The sequence below is a fragment of the Sorex fumeus genome, unplaced genomic scaffold (genome assembly GCF_029834395.1).
Source record: "Sorex fumeus unplaced genomic scaffold, SorFum_2.1 ptg000026l, whole genome shotgun sequence".
Lineage (NCBI taxonomy): Eukaryota > Metazoa > Chordata > Mammalia > Eulipotyphla > Soricidae > Sorex > Sorex fumeus.
The window spans coordinates 12,156,440-12,180,293 of NW_026606083.1; the positions used below are offsets into that span (position 1 = coordinate 12,156,440).

General features: G+C 52.3%; 1 protein-coding gene across 1 annotated transcript in view; it reads right to left on the reverse strand.

Moving 5' to 3' along the window:
* The window catches only part of FRMD4A (FERM domain containing 4A), a 355,455-nt gene extending 332,201 nt beyond the window's left edge, over positions 1-23,254 (reverse strand). The window contains exon 1 of the mRNA XM_056114612.1: positions 23,209-23,254. Within this exon, the coding sequence (XP_055970587.1) occupies positions 23,209-23,253 (45 nt within the window). The 5' untranslated portion in view covers position 23,254. The remainder of the gene's footprint in view (positions 1-23,208) is intronic.
* Between the last annotated feature and the right edge of the window lie 600 nt (positions 23,255-23,854).

A 23,854-nucleotide genomic window follows, 5' to 3' on the forward strand; every position in this document is an offset into this window, starting at 1 on the left:
TTAGAAATTGAGCTCCCATTTGACCCAGCAATACCACTCCTGGGAATATATCCCAGAGAGGCAAAAATGTATAGTCGAAGTGACATCTGCACTTGTTTGTTCATTGCAGCACTCTTTACAATAGCCAGAAACTGGAAGAAACCTGAATGCCCAAGAACAGATGACTGGTTAAAGAAACTTTGGTACATCTACACAATGGAGTACTATGTAGCTGTTAGAAAAGATGAAGTCATGAAATTTACATACAAGTGGTACAATATGGAAAGTATCATGCTAAGCGAAATGAGTCAGAAAGAGAGGGATAGACATAGAAAGATTGCATTCATCTGGGGGATATAAAGTAACAAAATATGAGATTAATACCCAAGAATAGCTGAGATCAGCACCAGGAGGATTACTCCATAACTTAGAGGCCAGCCGGGTATCCTAGAGGAAAGGGCAGTTCAGATAGAGAAGGTAAAGGTAAAGGCCCTCCCGTTGATCGTCGATTTGCTCGAGCAGGCCCAGAGAAGGGAGCACCAAATAAAGGGTGTTTGGAGGATCCTCCCAGGAGGGGAGATGCATGTCGAAAGTAGACTATGGACTGAACATGTTTGCCACTCAATGCCTCTTTTGCAGACCACAACACCCAAAAGGAGAGAACACAGGGGATTGCCCTGCCACAGAGACAGGGGGGGATGGGGGGATGGGGGTGGGGGGATATTATCCATGGTGGTGGAAAATGGGCACTGGTGGAGGGATGGGTATCATTGTAATAATCAAAACCCAAGCACAAAAAATTGTAAATCTACAACTGTAAAAAAAAAATAGAAACAAACAAACAAAAAAATGTGAACTCCATAGGAATGGAATCTGCATGACCTCATCACTTGATTTTAAAGCAATAAAAATAACACCTGGCTTGAAAAAAAAAAAGGGGTCTCTGTCCTGTGCCCCACATGGAGGGCATTCAGACCGTAAAGATTCCCTTCCATGATACACGCATGTATGTGTGTGCTTATGGGTGTTTGCACATGTATGTGTGGATGGGAGCATATGCATGTGTGCAGGGCTTACAGGGACCCACCTTCCAATCAGAGCACCCCAACAAGCTTCGCTCCTTTCCTTCCCATCTCCTGCCTTTTAGCTTTGCTTGCAGTGCTTAGTAATTACTGGGGAATTTTTTCAAAACAATGAAATATTTTCAGCTGCCAGCTGGTGACACTTTTAGTGTATTTCCTCAGACATGAAAAGTGTTTTAAAGATATTATAAAGGATCGCCAGGAGTATGGACAGGCACCCCGCCCACCAATCTCAGACCTCCCACCACCCCTCAGACAGAGGACATGGCCATCGCAAAGACATTGGTTACCGGTGAGGAACTTGCTGCTCTTTGCCTGGACCCATGTCCCCTTCCTGTCACACCACCCACCCAGGGAAGCTTCTCCACCCACGGCTCCAGTGACACTCCCACCCACCTGTGACCATGGGCCATTTTGCCAAGACCTGCCAACAGCAAGAGTGGGAGATGCCACTTTGAGGGAAACGCGCTGTGAAGACCAGAATTCTTTACTCTCACAAATGCCCAAGTAACTCACCCAAGAAGTCCAGACTCCTACAAACTGTACAAACTGACACTGGCCGGTCCCTGATGCTGGGGACAGCCAGGGCCAGGCCTTGTATTCAGGGGACACTTGACCCTCTCCTTGTGATGACCTTCTCCAGCAGAGAGAGGACAGGAGACACGGAGGCCTGACCAGGACCTCTGGCCCTTCCTTCTTCATGCCTTCTCTTCTAGAAAGAGGAGCATGACTCGGGGTTCCTGATGGATATAAGGAACAAAAGCCTCCCGTCCCTTTGGAATGTACCTGAGCACTGGGGGATGGGGGCGCACAGGGTAACACCTGGAGGCTAACTTCCCAGAGGGCATGCAGGGCACCCCAGGTGTTCGTGGCACCCCAGGTGTTCGTGACACCCCCCATAAATGGAGGGGGCAGCAACAATGCAAGGAGAAGCAGCTGCAGGACCCCAACTTATCAGGTCTTAGACAAGTTGCTCAACATCTCTTAAACTTGTATGTCTTCATGGGTGGTGATGATGGCAACACTCCTGAATGTGTGCAAATGCCTGGTACCGTGGCTGGCACACAGGAAGTCAATAAGAGGGATGGAGGAGGCTGGCACTCACCCCAGCAGAAGAAATGGACAACTTAGGAGCGTGGCGTCTTCACAGAGCACGCTGGGAAGAGAAATAGGATGAGAAAATCTGTAATGTGACCTTTTATCCTTAATTATTACTTCCTCGGGGTGAAACCAGGAACAAGGCAAGAGTCAAGCCAACTTGGTGATTTTCATGCTCTTTTCAACTTGCATTAAAGGACATGAGAACAAGAACACACAGATTTCTCTCTCCAGCTGGACAAGGAGCTAGAATAAAGGCAAAGGTAAGCTATAAGTATGAAATCTTGAGCTACATACATTTGCAGTATCATGCAGAATTTTTAATGAATTTTCTCATTTTTACAAATGAGTGGAAATGAGAAGGAAATTAATATTTATTCAATTAAAAGCTGGTAACCCACAATATGGAATTATGGATTTCGTGAGGGTTTTGATTTTGTTTTTGAGAGGGAATCATGCTACAAATTTTCTGGAATTAGCGTGGGAGGGCAGGGTTGTTAACCATATCTGGTCATGCTCTGGTGTCACTCCTTAACCCTTGTACTATTTCTCTGATCCCTAAACACAACTTTTAGACTGATGCTTTAGGTCTAATTAACTGCAATGCTAGACAAAGCCTTTCCAACAAGTTTACTTGGGTTTAGGCCAGAAAGCAAGAATGGCTTAATTAATTCACCCATGAACAGCTTAGCAGAGCAATAAGATCATCTCTAGATCAAAATAGTACTAATATTTTAAAAACATTTAATTTTAATGGTAAGAAAAATTGAACAAATTTAGGATAAAAGAGAACTTTATTTCTCTAGCCTAATGAATAGTATATTAAAAACCTATTGGAAGAAGCATGTAGAATTGTGAAATTTTAAAAGCATTTTGTGTATGCGTAGGAACAAGCTAGTATTTTCCTATCTGCATTACTTCTACTGGAACCACCTGTGTAGATTATGTCAAAAATTTACATTTGTACAAATTGAAAAAAACCTCATCATTCATGCCAACATAGAACTCAAACCACTAGTAACCGCCCATATAAGAATTATGGAAAAATTAATACCTCTGCACAAATCAAAATTGAAAATAAAAGCCCATCATTTACACTGATATCTAACTCCAAAGGATCAATGGATGGACAATTAATAGGGGATTTTACAAAGTTTCAAATTTAATCATTTTACAGTTGGAGAGATAGTACAGTGGGAAATTTGCTTGCCCTGCACCTGTCACCCCATATGGTCCCCAGCCATCACCAGGAGTGATACAATGAGCACGGAACCAGGAGTAATCCTGAGCATCACCATTCATGATCCCTCAAAAACCATTTGACAATTTTAAGGCTGAAGACAGATACTAAGTTATTTGCCTTGTATGTGGGTGATTGTGGTTTGAGCTGGGAGTAGCCCCAGAACACTGCCATATTTGGAGATATGGCCCCAAATCTCGCTCAAACCCCCAAAGAGAAAAAAATTAATAATTTAGAAGTATTTTGTGTTAAAGCTACCATAATTGTTATCTAATACACAGGTCTCACATATAAACCTAACTGCTAAGAGGTGTTTTATAAGTAAAATGGTGGTGGTGGGGGGGAATTAATGACAAATTTCAGAGACTTAAATGAATGGAGAAATATTCCCAGATAAGAAGATATATGGGAAAGATGTTAATTTCCCCTCCCAAACTGATGCACACATCTACCCAGTGCCACACTAATGAGGATACTAGCATGATCTTTTTGGGAACAAGACAAGCTGATCCTGGAGTTCCTGGGAAAACTGGAAGACCTGGCATAATTGGGGTACTCCCAGAGAACAGCTCAGAAAGGGGGGGGGCTGATGGCATACGTCACACTCTCTTGTGAAGTTGAGGTAAAGAAGACAGTGGGGTATGCACACGGGGCATGAGTTCAGGCAACTGGGACATTGGACCATCTGGAGATCCAACTTGTCACAGTCATTGAAGGCACCCACAGAAAAGAGACAATTCGACAGGTGACACAATGACATCCACTCAGGGACAAAAATGGCATCGCACATTACACTAAAGCCTGCCATTCCTGGGAGACTGTCTAATCCATTCCAGAGAGATGATTAAAAGCTTTTGGAAGAAATAGTTTGTCTTTTCTGACCTCCAGAGAGAACCTTTCAACACCCAACTGCGCCGCGAAGAGAGAGACGACTCACAAGCCCAGGCTGCATTGGAGTTGGGGCTGGCCAATCACCAGAAGTGTTTCTTGCTGAAGAAGAATGGAAATGGTAGCAGCCAAATGAAGGTCTTGCCACCCTTGGGGCTGACAAAGAGGAAAAAAGCGCTGGAACACATCAGAGAAAAGCAAGGACAGAAAAACATGAAAGACAACAGGAATGGAACAAACAAGGGGCCATTCACACACCTAGTGAACACAAAAGCTGCATATGGCCAGCAATCAAGAAAGAACAGCCATTGTTTCACATTTAAGAAGATTCTCTCATGTTCCCAGGTTGGTAACTTTGTGTTTTGGTGAAGACAAAAAGAAGATACAAAACAAAACAAAACAACACCCAGAAATAGAGCTTGTCCATTGTGGGTTCAAGTGAAAAGGCTCAGTCTTCCTGGAAACATTCTGCCATGTCCATGGTGGGTTCACCCCAGGTCTGAGCAACTCCCTTCCTTGGGGTTGACCATGGAGAAAGTCTCACGCCTGCGCAGATTTGCATGAATGTTTTGCTCAGCACTGTCCCCTAGTAAACGTCTTACCAACAGGCCATCCTGGGAGATGGCACTCCCCAGCCAAATGAATGTATGAGCTGTGGCAAATTCACAACTGAGCATTTGGCGTTAAGGGAACTCAAAGCTGTGGAGATGCAGTAATGCTCAAGGAGAAAGTCTGAGAGGAATGCACCATCTATGTAAGACCAAGACACTGGGCCAGACAGGATAGGGCTTAAGGTGCTTGCCATGCACATACACGGCCAGTCCTGGTTCGATCCCTGGCACTGCCAGGAGTGATCCCTGAGCACAGAGCTAGGAGGAAGCCCTGAGCACCACCAGATGTGGCACTGAGGCCCACCCCCTGCCACCACATTCAAAAATAGACAAAAATTATCTAATTGTTTGGCATCCACTGGACAGGGCAGTTGCCACGAGAAGCACAATATGGGGAACACCAGATGCAGGCTGGTTTATCCCTGGAGAAGTGGGTGGGTGTTTTATTTTTGCAGGGAGCGGGGAGTGTTACCTAGGGCTTTCGGTGAAGCAGATATTCTGCTTCCAACACAGACAGGTAATTGAATGCTTAGCATCTCCGCCTTCACTGGCCCAGCTGTACACTTTATGGGCCCTTCGGAATGACTGACCCTTTCCTGCTTTTTTAATCAACAAAGTCCGCTTGCTCTGCTTCAGCCTTCAGAGTTACAGAGTCGGGGGCTTAAAGGCCAAAGGAGCATAGCACCCAGAGAGGTCTCATCAAAAACAACAAATAAACACTCATATTAGTTGTCCTCCAGATAAAATAAGAGGTCAGGCCTGGGGCTTTGCAAGAAACGCAATATCGCTGCAAAGCACCGCCATCCACAGCTCGCTGACCCTTGATAAAGGCACAGCCGTGATCTACCTTCACGTGCCATTCCTGCTAGTGCCCCCCACCCCCAGCCCAGCCCCAGTCAGGCAGACTCAAACAGCCAAGCCAGTGAAACAGACGCCGCCTTCGGTATCATCCAAAAAATAAAACACAAGAAAAAGAAAAAGGAAAAAAAAAAGTCTAATATAGACATAAAGGCTTTTCCACCGCCGGCACCTTCTGCATTATGTTAACCCGCTGACACTATTTGTAATGGCAAAGAAAGGTCAGCCGAGCCCACATCTGTGCGTGAGATGTTCCCCCCCCCTCCCCACCCCAACCTCTTCTTCTGCAAATACCCCGCTTGATTACATCTCAGCTCTCGGCTGAGTTCCGCCGAGCGGGCCACCCAAGGGTCACGGGACTCAGGTGTGTGAGTGGCGTTGAGCTGAGCCCTCCAGCTGCATGGCACCTGCCGGGCTTCCTCAGCAGGCCCCCATCCGCTTCACTGCAGCCCCCAGGGGATCGGCTGAGACTCCCAGCCCCCCCTTCTGTCAACAGGGAAGCAATGGCAGAGACAGAGACAGCCGTCTTATAACACCCGTGCTTCCCTCCTGAAACCTCTGGTTCTGAGCAGGGCCGCGTCTGTGACAGACTCAGACTGTGGATGGGACTTCACGAGGAGGCCCCGGGGAGAGCCAGTGGGAGGGGGACTGTCAGGCACGTCACCCCTGAGGTGTGGGCACTGGCGCATGGGCAGCATCCTGGGACTTCACCTCTGCCCTGTGAGTGATGCTCTAGTTTGCTTGAAGAGTTGCCAGGGGTGGGCAGCCTTCAGATCCCACTCAAGATTGTCTGCGGAAGCTCTGACATGCTAAGGCAGATCAAGAATCAGAAATCAGGGCAGAGAGTGACAGAGCACAGGGCGGATGTCATTTGTCTTCATGTGGCTGACCGCTGTTTACCCCCCCAGCACCCCATAAGGTCATCCAAGCACTGCCAGGAGTGGTCCTCGAGCAAAGAGTCAGGTATTACCCCCCTCAAAACTAATATTTTAAAAAATGGTGTTTTTTAAAAATGAACTTCGTAAATCAGCCTGGCACGGCGGCTCAGCGGAGCAGAGGCCTTACGTAGGTGAACCCTTGAGTTCAGCCTTCCCTGGCACTGCCAATGCCAGCACCAACATAAATCGAGGAAAATATTAACTGTTTTTTTTTTGTTTTGCTTTGTGGGTGTTAAGAATAAGGTCGATGGGGCCAGAGCAATAGCACAGCGAGAAAAACTCTTGCCTTGCACACTACCGATCTAGTTCAATCCCCAGTACCCCACATGATCCCCCAAGCACCCTCAGGTGAGATTCCTGAGTGCAGAGCCAGCCAGGAATAACCCTGAGGATTCCCAGGTATGGCCCCCAAAACAAACAAAACCAAGAGTAAGGTTCAGTGGGGTCCTACAAACCCCCTATCTTCCCTGAGTTTCCTCTCACTTTCTGCCTCTTCTGAATTATAGATCAAGGAACCCCAACAGCCAGCTTGCAGCATGTGAGCCTGTATCTAGGGGGGCCAAGAATGGAAGGGGGGCACATACAATATGGTGCCACGATCTGAATCTTTCATCGTGGCCAGGCCCCCGAGGAAGGCCTGCAAGGAAACTCAGATGTGAGTGTCTAGCTCCATTTTAAGGAATAACAACCCACTCTTAATGGGCTGCTTCCTTATTGCCTCCAGGGTGCTATCATTCTACACCGGACGCTTCCAAAATGCACTGCTGAGGGCTGGGCAGAGAGCACAGAACTTCGGACACTGGCCTTGAATGCAGCGGACCCAGCTCTGATTCCCGGCACCACATGAGCACAGCACCAGGAAAGAGTCCTGAGCACTGTGGAGCGTGTGCCCCAAATGCCTCAGATGGTTGATTGTCTCAGAAATCAGCTCAGAAAATGATGGCGAGGACCGCTTGAAGCCTCGCACAGAGCAGCCCATCGTTTCCCTCCTCTCGGCACTGCATTAAATGATTTTACAATGACTATTTCAGCCTTTTCAGTTACCTTGCCAGAAATATCTACACTTATAAAAGAAAAGGCAAAACTGAATGGTCTGGCCCGGGAATGGAGATTCCTGCCATCGGAACCGCCCCTGCTCCCACCCACGACACAGCTGAGACAGACGAGAGGTGTGACAATACACAGTCATAATCGCCGGGGACAGGGTACTCCCTTGCAAGCTGAGCTGGCAAGGCTGGTGCAGGCTGCTCTTTACCTGCAGGGGGCGCTCTGCAGCGCCACGCCCTGTTACCTGCTTGGAAAGGCCTTCCGGGCACCACCTGCGCTGGCTGCCAGCTCTGTCCATCCGGAAGTCACGTCTCTGGGTCCCCCGCCCTGTGCTCTCAGCCCCCACCCGCTACGGGAGCCAGTGGTGATGGTGGGGGGGGGGGCGGGGAGGGTATCTTCAGCAGTGCCCAGAGGAACTCAGGCACCAGCAAAGAAGGGTTGGTACTGCTGGTTGCTAAGCTGTCAGACGCTGCTGTGCCCCCACAGAGAGTTTCGTGCCAACGGGGTTTAATGAGGACTCCCCGGCTTCCTTCCCTCTTGCCTTGGTGAGAGTCATGGTCATAAATTACATGAATCAAACCTCGGTTGACTGTGTGCAAAGCAAGCGCCCTGCCCGCTGTACTATTACTTCCCCCTCCTGTACTTTTGAAGGGTACACCGGCAGCGCTCAGCAGTCAACCAGCTAAGTGACTCAGGGGTCACTCCCAGTGTGCTTAGGGGCCCATATGGTTCTGGGGATCAAACCTAGGGCTAACCATCTGCTCTATCTCTGTCCCTCTGATTTATTTAGTGTTTTAACAGGTGAACAAGAGCCACATAGCCTCTTGATGTGTTTGGAGGCCACAGAGTCAGGGATGGTGCCTCGGTACCAAGCCTCTTGCCTGCAAGCCACTGGAGCAGACCTTTGGCTGGCGCTCTCTCTCTCTCTCTCTCTCTCTCTCTCTCTCTCTCTCTCTCTCTCTCTCTCTCTCTCTCCCCCCCATACTGGCCTTTTGACCACTATCTAGTTCACTCTGGCATGGGGTCCTGGGGCTCATCGCACTGCAGTGGGAATTTAAGTCCTCTTACGGACCTGGAGGGCTCCCCATCCTATGAGACATCCTATGACTGGTCCCTTCATCCCATGACACCTGGGATGCTGCCACCTGCCGGCCAGTGTGAGTAATGCTGCTACAAACTCGGGCGTGCTCAGGTCTACGAGGCTGGGTTTGGAGTTTTGAGGAAACTAGATTTGGTTTCCCACTACCTCCTCTGGCAACGGGATGGGCAAGAATAACTGGCAGCCACCAGCAAATCCCCTCCCTGTAGAGAAGCACTCTGGGGGTTCCAATGGGACTCTTTTCTGTGCATGTAGGAGGCCTGAGTTCCATCCCTGGCACTGACAGATAGATCTCCAAGGACCACCCGCCAGGAGTGCCCCTGAGCACTGAGCTGGGAGTAGCCCCAAAGCATCACTTTGTGTGGCCTGGGGCCAAAACAAAGGCTCTGATGACTAAAGAGGAACCAGGAAGATGCAGAACATTTGAACATTCTTTCCGCGTCCACAGACACCTCTTTCTCCACCTCTGATTCTTGGCTCCGGACTTCTGACACTTCTCTCTGATAAAATAACTCAAGTTCCGTGGGCCATGGAAGCAAAGGCCACATGAGGAGACACCACTGGTTGGAACCCAAGAGTGGACCTGAGACAAGCACTGCGGGGAGGGGCTGGGCTATGCCTGTTAGGTCGGGGTTCGAGGACTGAGAGCCTGGCCATGCCCGGACTCCATGCCTTGGAGGAGTACCTAACCCTACATCACGGCCATCTGTAGAAGCAGGGTTTGGGGGGAGCAATCTGGGTGACACGAGGTCAGAGCAGTGGGTCAGGTGGCTTCTAAGTGTGTGTGGGGGGGGTGACTCCTGTCCTGTCACCCTCCCAGGGCACCTGAGAATCTGGGTGTCAGCAAGGAAGCAGATAGGCATCCCCAGAAATAAGATCTGGGTCCCCCCCCCACACACACACTTGAACTTCCACCTCCGTCCTGTAGCTGTAGCCCCAGAAGGCGCTGGACTGCAGGATGCATGCAGGCATCACGCATGTGTTAAGGATGGGGGAGGTTAAGCGCCTGAGCATACAGCAAGTGCCATGGACGTGCCCTGGCTGGAGTCTGTTCCAAGGCTCACGGCCACGATGGTGCTGAAATCTCACCTGTACGGCACGCGAAGGGGCCTTCGATCCTGTCCTGTGGACACCCATGCCCACACAGCCAGGGCTGCGAATGTCCTTTATGCTGGGGGACAAATGGCGTTTCTCAGCACTCTGGCATCTGCAACCCCCATCCATGAGGGCCCTGCAGGCACGGGGGAGGGGAGGGAAGCAGTACCGGGCAAGCTGCGTCGGCAGTTTCGTGGGGCAGCATTGGTTTTCCTTCCCAGAGACGCCTCATCTAGCTTCTGCCGGCAGTCAGGAAAGTTCTAGGGAGTGGTCAGGGAATTTTTTTCTTTTGGCTTTTTGGATCACACCGGCTATGCTTGGGGGTTCCTCCTGGTTCTGTCTGCACTCAGGAATTACCAGGGATCAAACCTGGATCGGCTGCGTGCCAAGCAAACACCCTCCCTGCTGGACTATTGCCCTGCCTGACAGTCAGGGAGCTGGCCGCACAGAGCCCTTAGGTTACGGGCAAGATGCCTGGGAAGGAGACTTCGACCTTCCCTTCAGCCCTAGTGGTCTGGGGCTCCCGATTCCATCCTCTCACTGCCTTGTCCCCCCTCCCCCTATGCATCCCGAGACAAAACCTGCAATGCCTCAGTTTCTCCTCACCCATCTGGCAGACTTGGTGCAATTAGGAGGGGAAATCTGATTTTTATTGCACTGAAGCTCAGTCCCTCGGACAAAGGAAGCCCGGCTCGATAAAATTTCATTTTCTAAATCTGCGGCAGCCATTTCTGAAGCACATTTAAAATCTATTGATGGACCAATTGTACTATTGATTGGTACCAATGGCAAAGGCAAATGCTCTCCTCCAAATGGCTCTAATGGGTCTTGAGCAACACGTTTAAATGACTCTGGGGGGATCAGGAAGAGAGATGGGATGAGGGCATTTGCCGCCTTTCTTTGTTTCCTGCTCTTGGGCGCAGAGACTGAGACCCTTTTTTCCCCTTCTTTGAGGAAAGTACTGAGAATGTGACAGCAGTCTGGATTTTTCCTGTTCTGTTACCATAATTAGAAAAAAATGGCATAAAATTATGCAGGAACAGATTGGGGGAAATATGGCTTTCCGTCCCCATGAAAGAGCGAACTCTTTGAAATGCAAAGGCTTCTTCTGTCCTCAGCTTTGGGTAGAGACTGCATTTCTTGCGAGTCTGTTTTTAGGCTGAACGACAAGTGTTTGAAAAGTTCCAGCAGGAAGGAGGGTGCTGAGGGCCACACAATTCGAGGGGTGGGGGTGGGGCAAGATCTAAACGACAGGTCCTCTCAACCCAGCACAAGGACTGGATATCTGACGAACTAACGCTGCAAGAAACCCCATGAACTGATGTCGCATCGTCGCATCACAGAGAATGACAAGAGTCTCTCACCCTAAATTAAGCCACCTTCAAGACCTTTGACCGCAGCCGTTACTGGAAATATTCTCTGCACTCTCATACAGCAGCACTTTTGGGGGTGGGGGCCACACTCAGAAGTGCCTGGGGGGCTACTTCCAGCTCTGTGACTGGGGTGGGGGGAATTGCTCCCAGCAATGCTCGGTTGAGCTGGAGTTGGCTGCGTGCAGACAGTGCCCAAGCCCTGGGCTCTGAGTATGTCTCTGTAGAGTCCGAAATTGAGCATTTCTCTGGGACAGTGGCCACCCTCCTGTTTCCTCTTCCTCAGAAGACAGAGATTCTGTGTGCAGATCTTCCATTCAGACCGCAGCTCCCAGACAAAGCCGAACATCAGGCGAATGCAGAGAGCCTTCCAGAAGCCACCCACAGAGAAGCGACATCTGACAGGGACAGGGTGTTGGAAGGGGACTGTCAAGTTGTCTCCCAAGATTGAATCCTGGGAACTTGGCAGATTGACAGATGGGTCAGCCACCTGCCCTTCCTCTGGGCACCTGCCCAGCCAGACCCCACCACGTGCCTTGAGCCAACACCCATGCCTCACGCAGTGATTGGCACATCTCCATTCTCCTCCCTGCTCACACCTGGGCATGAAACACACACACACTCACATGCAACACACATGCACACGCATACACACACACACACACACACACTCAACCATCATGGTGGATTCTACTCCAAATGAACTCAACGACTGATGCAGGGCCAGTCTGGCCATTCCTCCCTGGCATCACCTCTCTGGGCATCCTCAGCCATGCTCCTACTTCAATGCTAACATGTTCCCAGCTTGCTGCCCAGGATGTTACCCCAACTCCCCCCACATCTGCAGGGCTCCACTTCTCTAGCCTCCCCGGGCCAAGCGCCCGAGCCACACACTGTCCATGTCTCACCTGGCCTTGTCATTTTGTCCTTGCTGACCCACTCCTTGGGTGAGGGGCCCTGGGTTCACTTTTCACTGCCTGGCAGCATCCCACAAGGGACATGGACGGGGGGGGGGGGGGAGGCAGTGAATGCTCGTTGTGCTGACCCCTCACTCCCTGTGACCTTTGCCTTTGAGCATCCTCTTGGGTTCCCTCAGGCTGGCCACGCCACCTGCTCACTTGCCCAGGCCTCCCCACCCCTGGTCCCAATATCAACCTTGTCAACCTTCCCCTTCGTCACCACACTTCAAGTCTTCAGTTGAAGAAATTTTTCTGGAACCTCCATCAGGACCTCGGAAGCAAGTGACTCTATCCCTAAATTTAAGTCATTTGCAAAGTTCGGTGCAGGACAAGGACAGAATTTCAGGGGGGAGGGGACTAGAAAGGGTCCATGTCAGTGGCCAGGGGCTCAGTAAGAGCCAGACAGAGCGGGTGCCACACGGGTTCCGTGGGACTCGTGCATCCATTAGATCCCCCTGCCTGGCCTTAGCCCCACACACTCTGCCCGGCACGGCCGCTTCTTTAGCTGCATTTTCCCCGGAATTCTGGCCAGACTCAGCTTTCTTATGTGGTTCATCCCACGTAACCAGTCAGTGAGCATCCACACTCCCCACCTCAGGCCCCCCACCCCCGACATCTCCTCCCCCTGCCACAGGACATCCAACACTACTCCCAATGTTTCACCCACCGGCTCCCCCATATTGAGCCAACCCCCAGAGCCCACAGCCCAGAATGTCTCTTCCTCCTTTGCGGGTCTGGCACCAATGGGCGGATTACCCAGCTTGGCCCTTCCACACTCCTGTGAGGCTGCTGTCACAGAACATTCAACACATTGGTGCTTCAATCCCGATCATGAGGGTTTCTGAAGGCTGGAAGCCTGTCATAGAATATCTCTACCAGGACGCTCCCTGTTCTAACCCTCAGGACTCCTCCTGGGTCAAACCCCAGTACCAGGTATATGCTTGATAAAAGGTGGAAGAATGGTTGGGTTCCTTTGTACTCTCTGTTAAAATTGTTCTGATATGTGGAAGGACAAGAAACCATTTTCTCAGTTTAAAAAAAAAGAGAGGAGGAGGGGCCATCTGAAGGAGGGAATGAAATTCGGGTATAATTCTTGGGATATAAAATTAAAAGGCCATCTGCCTCTAAGCAGTAGCAGCTGTGCGATTGATATTCACTGCTCATTTGCCACTTGAATTTCTCAGACATTTAATGCTGTGATTGTTTATACAGTAAGAGTCTAAATACCCTTTGGAGAATAGTATACTTTCCCGATGTGCCCTATATCCCGTGCCAGCCCATCAGTATGGGTTCTGCAATTCCTGGAGACCTGAATATAGAATTTTTAAAGACAAACTTGCCTGGTCCTTTTCAAAGACAGTGAGATGACCACATCTATTAAATATGCCAACAGTACACCCTTGGGTCAGCTTGCTCTATCGAGGACGTGATCTTGGGGACAGTCACATCTGGGCACTATGATGCTTGCCTGTGAGTGTGCAAAGGAGTAGCGGAGATCACAGAGCATGGGGAAGGGCCTGACGCCCACTGGAAAGGGAGGGGCTAAAGAAAGCAGACTGTCGGACAATGTAGCCGGTACAGAGAATGATGTCAATGCCAGAGAGAGCACAGGGGCATGGGACCAACCCAGCTCAGTCCCTGACACTCCATGTCCCCCAAGCGCTGCTGGGTGAGTCCCCAAACACCACCAGAGTGGCCAAGATCATCCCTGGCTCCTCAGGATAGGCAGCATTACAGTCTTGGGCCATTATACAGAACCACTAGCCCAGTTGACAGGGGAGTGTGTGTGTGGGGTGGTCATGGGTGGGGTCTGAGGATCCCCTGAGAACTACTGGGAAGTCCCTCCACAAAATAAATAAAAATTTAATATAAAATAAAAAGAGCAATGTAGCCCTATAATAGGGTTTGGGAGTATATATTTATATAGAAAGATGTATATTTGTATTTATGTATACATGAACATAGAATAAATTAAGAATTTCTGGAAGGATACACAAGAATAAAAAGGATTAAAGCTTGGGGTTAGTGACAAACTTATTTTTACTCTAATGCCCCTTTATGTATGTGTGTCTTCATATACTTAACCATATAAATATATACATATATATTTTTAAAAAACCTAGCCCCCAATTAGCGAAAACTAGCAAAAGAAATGTAACTGCGAAAACTGCATGATGGTTGGAAGAATTTGGTGTCACCCTTTGGTCTGGCTCCAGCGGATGAATATTCAAGTGGTTAACAACTACCAAGAGTTTCCAAAATCATTTCCACCATATTGCCGGCCCGCCTGGATGATCCGAGTGAAATGACTAAAACACGGCGTGTGTTTCCCTCCTTTCCCGCAGACTCTGTGCTTCAAGACACAAGCTGAAGCGGGACTGGAGAGGGGTCTAGGCAGGGGTCAACAGTGGTCAGTGGTGGTCATCGCCCCCGTTTTGCGCTCACGTCTCCGAGGAAGGCAGGCCTCCCTCACACAAGTTCTAGGTCCTTGTGCACTTCTGAATCCATCCTCCTGGATATTCTTCCCTGGTTTGGCCCCAGCAGGGAAGCATGAGGTCACCCCAGCCCCTCCCTGCTCCAGTCAGAGGCTGAGCCACTTTGGGGACCAGCTCTCCTACCGCTGGCCTGGCCTCCAGCACCTCGGCCCCCAGCAGGGCTGCCTCTCCCAAGGCCCATGTGACCATTTCCTTCTCTTGCCTCCTCAGGACCTTCAGCACATGCCCCTCCCCCCCTCCAACCCTGACAATGCACCAGAAACCCCAGTGCCAGGTGCAGTATCTGCCCATGCTCTCACCCCTTCCCCACTCCGGCCCTTTCTGACCTTGATTCCTTCCTGTAACTGCCCTCACCTCCCCCCAAGTCTGCGCAATGACGTCTACTTGCACGATTTTCACTTGCGACTTCCTTGAAGTGTCATGGGGTCTGCATGGGGCCATATGCTCCCTGGATGAGAATCCCAAAGGCCTGTTCACAATTTATCAGCATGTAACGTTGATTGCTCCAATGGACCAAATTTTGGCTGAGCTCTCTGCTTGAGGGCAGGGTGTGCCCAGACCTCCCTATCCTTCCCTCCACCCCACCCTCTGCCCCTGGGACTGGTCACTGTGTGTGTCTCTCTCTGTGACCCTCCACAAATGGTTTTTGGGGAAGGAGGGGTTTTCTTGCCCCACCATGATGGGGAGCAGAGAGGAAACGGATGGCTGTTGACACAGGTAATGGTCCTGTGTGCTGATTGCCCGGCATATGGCAGCGGTCTTAATGGTCCAACCTCCAGCATTGCCAGGAATATTAATGGCAAACTAGGCTAATGACCAGAGACTTTGCCTCGGGCCACAAACACGTTTGCCCCATCATTAATCCCTGGGAAATGACCTCCACACACACCGTCGTGTTCATTATGGCTCAATTATACTCACACTCCATTTCAGTTCCGGTACGAACCCACATCCCTGCTCACACATTGACACAGGAGCCATAAAGATGCCGAGCAAGTTTATTATTTCAAACGCCAAGTAGGAAAGGAAGCAACAGGATGCTGTGAGAACTCAGCCGGGGACCTTAGGGGTCCCAGGGTAGCAGGTAGTCCATGCACCTCCCTCACATTTGAGGTCTTGTTCCAGCAGCATGCAGCCCAACTTACTCCACGGATGTTCAAACTGGGGGCAAAAAAATCTGAAAACTCAAAGATGACTCTTTGTAAGGTAGCAAGAAAAAGCTAAAATCCTCTCTGTCTGATTAACTCACTCAGTCAACCTGTCTCAAGGAATGCTTCCCCAGAGCAAAGTCCCACAGACAAGCTGTACCACAGGAACGTGGCAGAGCAGACGACACCCTCTGGATTGTTCCTCAGTGTGCCACAAACTAGGCTGACCTCTTGCAGTGAGAATCAGTTGTTGGTCACCAGTAACATGCAGCAGAGGCGGGTCTGTGACTGCTGAGACCGGTCTCCAGGAGCTACTGGCTCTGCCCCCGTAGCTTGGGTCCTTGGCTCAGGTCCCAAGCTGCCGCACAGCCCTGCCATGAAGCAGCCATGTTGTGAGAAAAACTAGGCCGTGTGCAGAGAGCCCATGGGCTGAAGAGAATCTGCCTTGGGTTGTTTGGGCGCCACACCCACTGTAAGACACTTGTGTAGAGACCCCTCAGATTTCAGAGGTCAAGTTGCACACTTTAATTTTCCCACAGCTGCAGACAAGCGATGCAGATTTGAACCTTTTACAGGCTCCAGATGGAACTCTTGGCCCACAAAATTCAGGAGCAGGATAGAATGGGGGGTTAAAGTCATAGAATGTAGAGTAGATGCAAGGCTGTAGATCCTAAATAGTCACACACATACATGTGGATGGACAGATGGATGGATGGATGAATGGATGGATGGATGGATGGATGGATGGATGGATGGATGGATGGATGAGTGGACAGATGGGTGGGTGGGTGGATGGATGGGCCAATGGTTGGATGGATGGATGTATAGATGGATGGATGGATGGGTAGGTTAATGGGTGGGTAGATGGGTGGGTGGATGGGTGAGTGGATGAGTGAGTGGATGAGTGGGTGCACTGGTGGGTGAATGAATGAGTGGGTGAATGATGAATGGGTAAATGGATGGATGGATGGATGGATAAAAGTGAGGATGGGCTGATGGATAGACAGGTGGGGGATGTACATATACCTACATAATACATGATGCACACATACATTCAGCCACTTGAAGGTGCAGGAATAGTTGAAGTTCATATGTAGCTAGTTCAGCTGTGCCAGGCAGGAATAAGAGAGAGCCTCTAGCAGGAAACTGTACTTAATCTGCATTTCACACCAAAAAGCCCACACCTGGCATCAAGGAGGTCATGCAGTACAGGGAACACACGGAAGCATAATCTCAAAGCCAAGATCCCATTGATGTGGGGAGGCATGGTCTGGAACAAAGGGATGGCAGGGCGTCTCTGGATGGGGCTCCCAGCTGTCCCCATCTGCAGCTTTGACCTAGTGTCCTTTCTCATGTCTGTCAGTGTTCCCAGGCTCCCAGAGCTGCCTCTCCAAATGGAACGCCTGGCCTTGATGACCATTCCTGCCTTTCCACTAGCCATCTCCCCGCAGAGATCAGGGTCACGCCACATCTTCAGCGCAGTGGCCTTACGCTCCAGCTGCTGAGTCTTCTCCAGGCTGTGGCCAGCCCTCCGCGGCCCTGATGCCTCCTCCTGCCAGGGCACTGAGGACTCTGCTTTCACAGGGCGGCTGGGGCTCGCCAAGCTGCCTCTTTTCTCCCACCTATTCAGTGTGTCACCATCTGTAAATTGGGGGCCTCCCTCTCACCATCTCAGGGCACCCTTTGCATTTTCAAGTTAAAGGCGCCAACCCCCACATCCATTAAATCCATCCCAAATCCCCAGACTCCAGGCCAGTCTTTGAGGTACATTTGCAATGTTTTCTCTAGTGAGGTCCGACCTGCTTATCCAACTTTCCTTCCCACTCACCCCCCAAAAAATCTCTCCTTCACCCAGCCAGCCATTCATCCATCCCTCACTCTCTCATCCCACACCTGCCCTTGGCCGTGAATGATCATTTCCCGAGGTCTTATGATCATTTCCAAGGTCACATGAACACTCACTTCCTTTTGCTTGCTTCTCAATCTGAGAAGCAACAATGCCTCCCAGCCCCACATCCAAGGAAATGAAAACAGTGTCTCCAGGAGACACCCACCCACCGTGCTCCCAACAACAGCCCAGACGACGGCTTGTGTGGAAGGTGGGTACCTAGGGAAGGAAGCGGGGCTGAGTATACAGCAGCTCATCATTCAGTGACTAGGGCTCTCAATGCATCATGTGCTTGAAGGATGCTGGGAACAGACCACCTTCTGTTCTCATCAGCGCACACATACACACACACACACACACACACACACACACACACACACAATGACTTCGTGACGTGGGGGAAGACTTTGCAGTGCTTCATTGGCAGCCATAGTGTGACAGGAAAGTTCTGGAACATCAGAGTAACTGGCTACACCACTTCCTCCCTCTGAGTTATATGACAATCAGCTCAATAAAGAGGGAGGAAGTGCCCCCCAACACAGCCTGTGCAGTTGTGCGGGAGCAACGTTCTTCCAGACAAAATGCCCATCTAACCCTCTGCTGTGGCCAGCAGAGATGGGGGGAGAATTCTTGGTTTCAGCAGGAACTAGGCAAAGGGGCTGGAGAGAGGGCACTGAGGGCTGGAACCCAGGCTTGGCCTGTGATCCCCAACATGGCGTGGTCCCCTGAATGTCCGGGTGCTACCCTCAACCTGCCACAGCCCCGTGACCCTGTGTCCGAACTTGCCATCGCTGACCTACCACTCCCACTCTCTGGGCAGCTCCTGGCCGTGAACCGCTTTTCTCCTGCAGATGCTTCCCTTGACTGACCGCACTCAATCCAGCACCTCAATGGAAACACCCAGTTCCCCGCCGCGACAGGCGTGCACCCGCAGCGCACCCCAGGGCCCACATGAGGCCTAGCTGTGTGGTCTCGGACTGCTCCTCTAAGGCCTCTGCGGCTCTTCCCCGAGCACCATCTTGCTATCGCCACTATGGGTCTCTGAATTTGAGTGTGCAAATAAGACCTGAAGTTCATTTGAAAACCAGACTGGCTTGCACCCCTCCTGCACAGAAAAGGCGCTCAGCATCACTTGAGGGGAAAAAAAATGAATATTACCCAAATGGGAGAAACAACAGCAGAGGGAGGATGGGGGGAGACTCTACAATGAGATGAAATCAAAGAGAGAGTTACAGGAAGCAGATTATTCGGCGGCATTTATCCCAAACAGACCCCGGAGCTGTCTTCGTAAGAGAATTCTGGAGACTTGAGATTGAGGAAGGGAGACAGCCTTTAGGACAGTCTCATTCACGTCTCTCCCTTGCTGCTTGATTTTAAGTGGGACATTAAGCGGTGGAAATTCTCAGGGTTTATTTCTGGGCCTATGCTCAGGGATCACTCCCAGCAGTGCTCCAGGGACCAATTCCTGAACACCAGAGACTAAACCGGGGCTGACAAGGTAAGCGCCTTCACTCCACGCTCTTTCTCTCAGGCCTGCCACCTTCATGCTCTGAAGATTATCACCCACAGGCTTCTCGGCCTCACAAGCGAAGAGTATTTCCAGATATAATTTTTTTATTTGTTTGGGCCCATCCCTGGCAATGCTCAGGGATCAGAGGCACCAGTCTCTGGAATGTTTCGACTGTAGAGCATAACTGGACATGTCTAAGAGAATAATCAAGAGGAAGGGATCGTGAAGACGTGGCAAGATTTTTGGTTTTGCTTTGGGATGTTTTGGTTGTTGTTTTGCTTTGGTTTAGTTTAGGGACCATGCCTGGTTGTGCTCAGAGATCACTCTTGGCAGGGCTCAGGGATCATGGGTGGTACCAGGATCAACCCCAGATTGGCTGCATACAAGGTAAGTGCCCTACCCGCTGTGCTATCACTCCATCCCTGGGAACGGCTTTTATGGATATGAAAATACTTCTAGTTAGAATCAAGCCAGATTTTAGTCTTTAGTTTATACCAGACTGGGGGGGGGGGGTCACTTTTGTTTCTCATTTCACCACAGTGGATGACAAACAGGAAGACAGACACCCACGAGAAATGTGGAAATGCCACATGGCCCAGAGGTGAGGTCCCCGAAGGACTGATCCAAAGTGCTAGAAGATCAGTTCTCAAGACCCCACACATCTTGGGGAGGGGGGGATAACAGATGAGGAGCCCAAGGACCTCGAGGCTGGTGCCCTTGAATTCAGCTCATGCGCCCACAATAGGCTCCCACACTCTGGTTCTGGGCCTTGAAATAAGGCTGCGAGAGGGCTGGAATGAGTGTCTGTAATGCCGGCAGAAAGGCTCCATGTGCGCTATCCCCCAACCAGCAGCATGACGTTAAACATCTATTTTAATCGAGCAGCTGAGCTTTCAGCCTCAGAAGCCCGTTGGGTCAGCCTCTCTCCTGGCGCTAAAGGAACGGAGGACCTGCACTGGCACGCTCTGGCCCTTGTTGTGTCCCCAGACCCACACGACGTCAGTGATTGACCCAGAGCAAGCCCTTCCCTCGGGCTGACGGTTCCGACAGCAGCGGGGAGACAGCAACCCTTGTCCTGTCTCCTGAGATGTGACAAAGGTGGGGGTGGGGAGCCCGGGCAACCCCTCCCTCAGCTGCTGGAAGGGTCCCTTCTCACATGGGTGCTGTCCATCCCCCCCATGCTCACTCCCCACTGAGACGCACTAACATGCCCCCCCCCGGGGTCCCCACCTCAAGCAGTTTGGTGATTCCTCCTGGGGGCCCGTCCCAGCAGCAGCAGGCACCTGCCATCCCTTCCCAAGGCCCCCAGCTTCCCACCCATCAGAAGCCACCAGGAGTGTCAGGTCCGCAGCGTGTGGATGACCCCAGGAATCACGCATGTCAGGACCTCAAGCGAACCGCCCTGGCCCGGCCCCACAGCCACAGAGACACGAACGGAGCCCACCAGGAGGCCGGCTGCTCCTCTGCCACAGACACCACCCCCACACGTCTCCAGATGGGACCCTGAGCAGAGGGATGCCCTATCAGCCAGAGAGGAAGGGGCAGGGTGGAGAGGCCCGGGACTGTCCATCTCGCGGTCACTTCATCATCAACCAACATCCTTGCGAGTCTGAGCTGAACAGAACCGCTGGCTGCCTCCTCATCCAAAATCTAGGGCTCCTCGCCCAGTGCTCAGCCCCCTCCCCGCACAGACCCAAGAGCTCCAGGGGCAGCCCTGAGCCCCGTCAAGCCCCTCAGTGGCGCCATAAATCCTGACAGCAGAGCGGCGGGTTGATCAATTGATCAGCTGGGTCTGACCTTGTCTCCCGCTGCCTTCCTGCTCCCACAGCTGCCAGCTGTGTGCTGGGAAACGGGGGTGCGTCCCTCCCGCAACAGGTCAGTTAGCGGCGACCCCGGACTGGCGCCACCCTACAGAATGGGACAGAGTGCCCGAGGCACGGGGATGTCCCCAACCAAATACACACTGCCCATCTGCCTGTCAGGAGTCCCGGGCAGATTCCCCAGGATGCCCAGGAGGCCCTGAGAGACAAGGAGAGAGCTGGGACCTCAGAGATTGCAGGACAGTGACCAGACAGGAGGGCCAGTGCATGTGTGCATGCGTGTGTGTGTATATGTAAATGGACGTGAGTGTGCATATATGTGCATGTATGTTATGTATGTGTGAATATGCATGCGTGAATGTAGAAGTGTGTGAATGAGCATGTGTGTATATGTGCACGTGTGTATGCTTGCGTGTGCATCATGTACATTTATGTATATGAATGTGCATGTGTGTATGTGTATGAATGTGTATGTGTGTGCATGTGTGGGGTGTGAGTATATGAGTGTGCATGTATATGAACGTGCATGTTGTGAATATGTGTGTGAATGTGTGTGGGTGTGTGTGTGTGCATGTGGGGGGTATGTGCCTATGTGTGGGCGTGTGTTGCATGGGTATGCACATGGGCACTGACTACATGTGTGTGCGTGTATGCGTCGATGTGCATGCATGGGCGTGCCTGTGTGTGCTGAGTGTGCCTGTGCTCACGTGTGCTGGGCGCACACGTGTGTCAGTGTGTGCATGTGTGGTGAGGCAGGAACAGCTGGATGGGAAGCTGCAGTGTCTGGGTGCCAGGATGAACCTGCAGCCCCCAGGAGACACACATGGGAGCGGGCGCTCTGGCCCAGCTGACAGGCCTCTCCCCACCACCTCCCAGAGCCCGCGCCTGCTGCAGGCCCACGTGACACATGATGCAGACTGTCCGTGAAGTCAAGCTGGGGGGAGCTCATGGTCCTGCTCCCCCCACCCTCTCCACCCAGACCACCAGTGGGGTGTTTAGTCCCTGCAGACCTGCTCAGAGCTTTCGTCAGGCCGGAAGGGGTGGGGAGGGGTGGCAGGAGGCCCGTCCTTGAGGCAGGAAGGCAGAGAGGCTCATCTCCCCACCATGACGCCAGACACCTGCAGGGGCCTTTCAGGGGCTCTGGGGCTTGGATGACCTTTAGGGGGACACCAAGAAACCAGAGGATCTGTCCCCTCTTGCCTGGCCCAGCTGGCGGCCCCTTGGGGCAGGCAACTCCCCCTCACGGCCTTCACCAGGCCTGGGAGCACATCACAGAGCCCCAGCCCAGCCCTCCAGCGGCGCCTGGCACTCCCCGGGGTGGGCCAGCAAAGCCCCAGGTGGGTGCTTCCGGCCAGGGCAGACTCAGGAGCCTCGTGCCAGGCCCAGAGCTGGCCAGGTCCCAGCAAGCGGCGGCCGTGGCTGTCCCTGTTTGCTATGCCGAGTGCCGGCCTCCTGAGATTGGCTCCTGACGCGGGGCTCCCGGGAGCAGCCTAAAGTAGGTCAGTGGCCCACACACCCGCAAGCGCCCGGTCTCACGCAGCCTGCCAGCATCTCCCCAGGCTTCCAAGTGTGCCAAAGGCCCCCGGCGGGCACGGCACCAGCCTCCTCCTCACTGCTTCCCCAGGGGAGCCAAGGGAGACCGGACCTCCCTCCCGCAGCCCCCTCTCCCGAACCCTCCCCCAGGCCCTCAATCTCAGGGCTGCCAGAGAAGGTACAAAACACACAAACATGACATGGGCTGCAGAAGCCCCAGGGGCAAGGAGGAGGAGGGGGCGGCTGCTGCAGCCCCGTGGCTGGGAATCTGGTTCCGGGGGCTCGGAGCACCTGTTAGCAAGCCCATCTCTCCAAATAGCGTTCCAGCAACAAGTTTCCTGCCTGGCCCAGCCAGGCCGCTTCTCCCCGGAGTGCTTTGTCACGGCTGCGACTCTCACCCGAGGAAGCGCTCCGGAGGCGGCGGCGGCCGAGCCTTCTGGAACATGTCCGCGCGCGGCCAGCCCGGCTGGTGCAGCGGAGGGAGAGGCAGGCGCTGGGCGCTGCCTGCCGCCCCCTCCCCCAAGCCAGCTCCGGCTCGCCCGGTACTCACCATCAGCAGGCTGAGCGCCGAGTCGGGGACCAGCTGCACTGCCATGCTCTCCGTCTCCCATGCACTCACGCTCCCGCAAGGTGCCTGCGAAGCAGCCAGAAACCGGGCTTCAGAGCCAGGCGGCTGCTGCGGAGGGGCCCGGCCGCAGCATCTCGCAGGGGCTGCGGCAGCGGGTGGGGGAGGGCGGGGAGGGGGTGGGAAGAAGAGGGGCGGGGGTGGGAACGGCGCTCAGGGAGCCCAAAAAAAGGGGGAAATCGGAAGCCGCAGGTCACTGAAAGGTGACCTCCCCTCCTTGGGGCTCTCTTCACGGGAAGCCCCCCCAGATCTGTCTTTCCCAGACGCAGGTCTCAAAGCTCCCAACACACACACACACACACACACACACACACACACACACATACACACAACGTTTGAACTGCTTCCCCCCCCCACCCCCCACCCCCTCCAGCCTCAGCGGCAACTCTTGCTAGAACTGACAATTCAAATCCAACATTCCCCCACTGCAGATAAATCAGCCAGCCCCGCTCCCCGCCCCCCTCCCCTGCATCCCTGCCCGCGATTCTGCTGCATAAACAGGCTCAATGTCAAAACCTACCGCGAGCTCGCTCCGGAGGAAGCTGGTCAGTGTCCTCACGCCGGCAAGGTG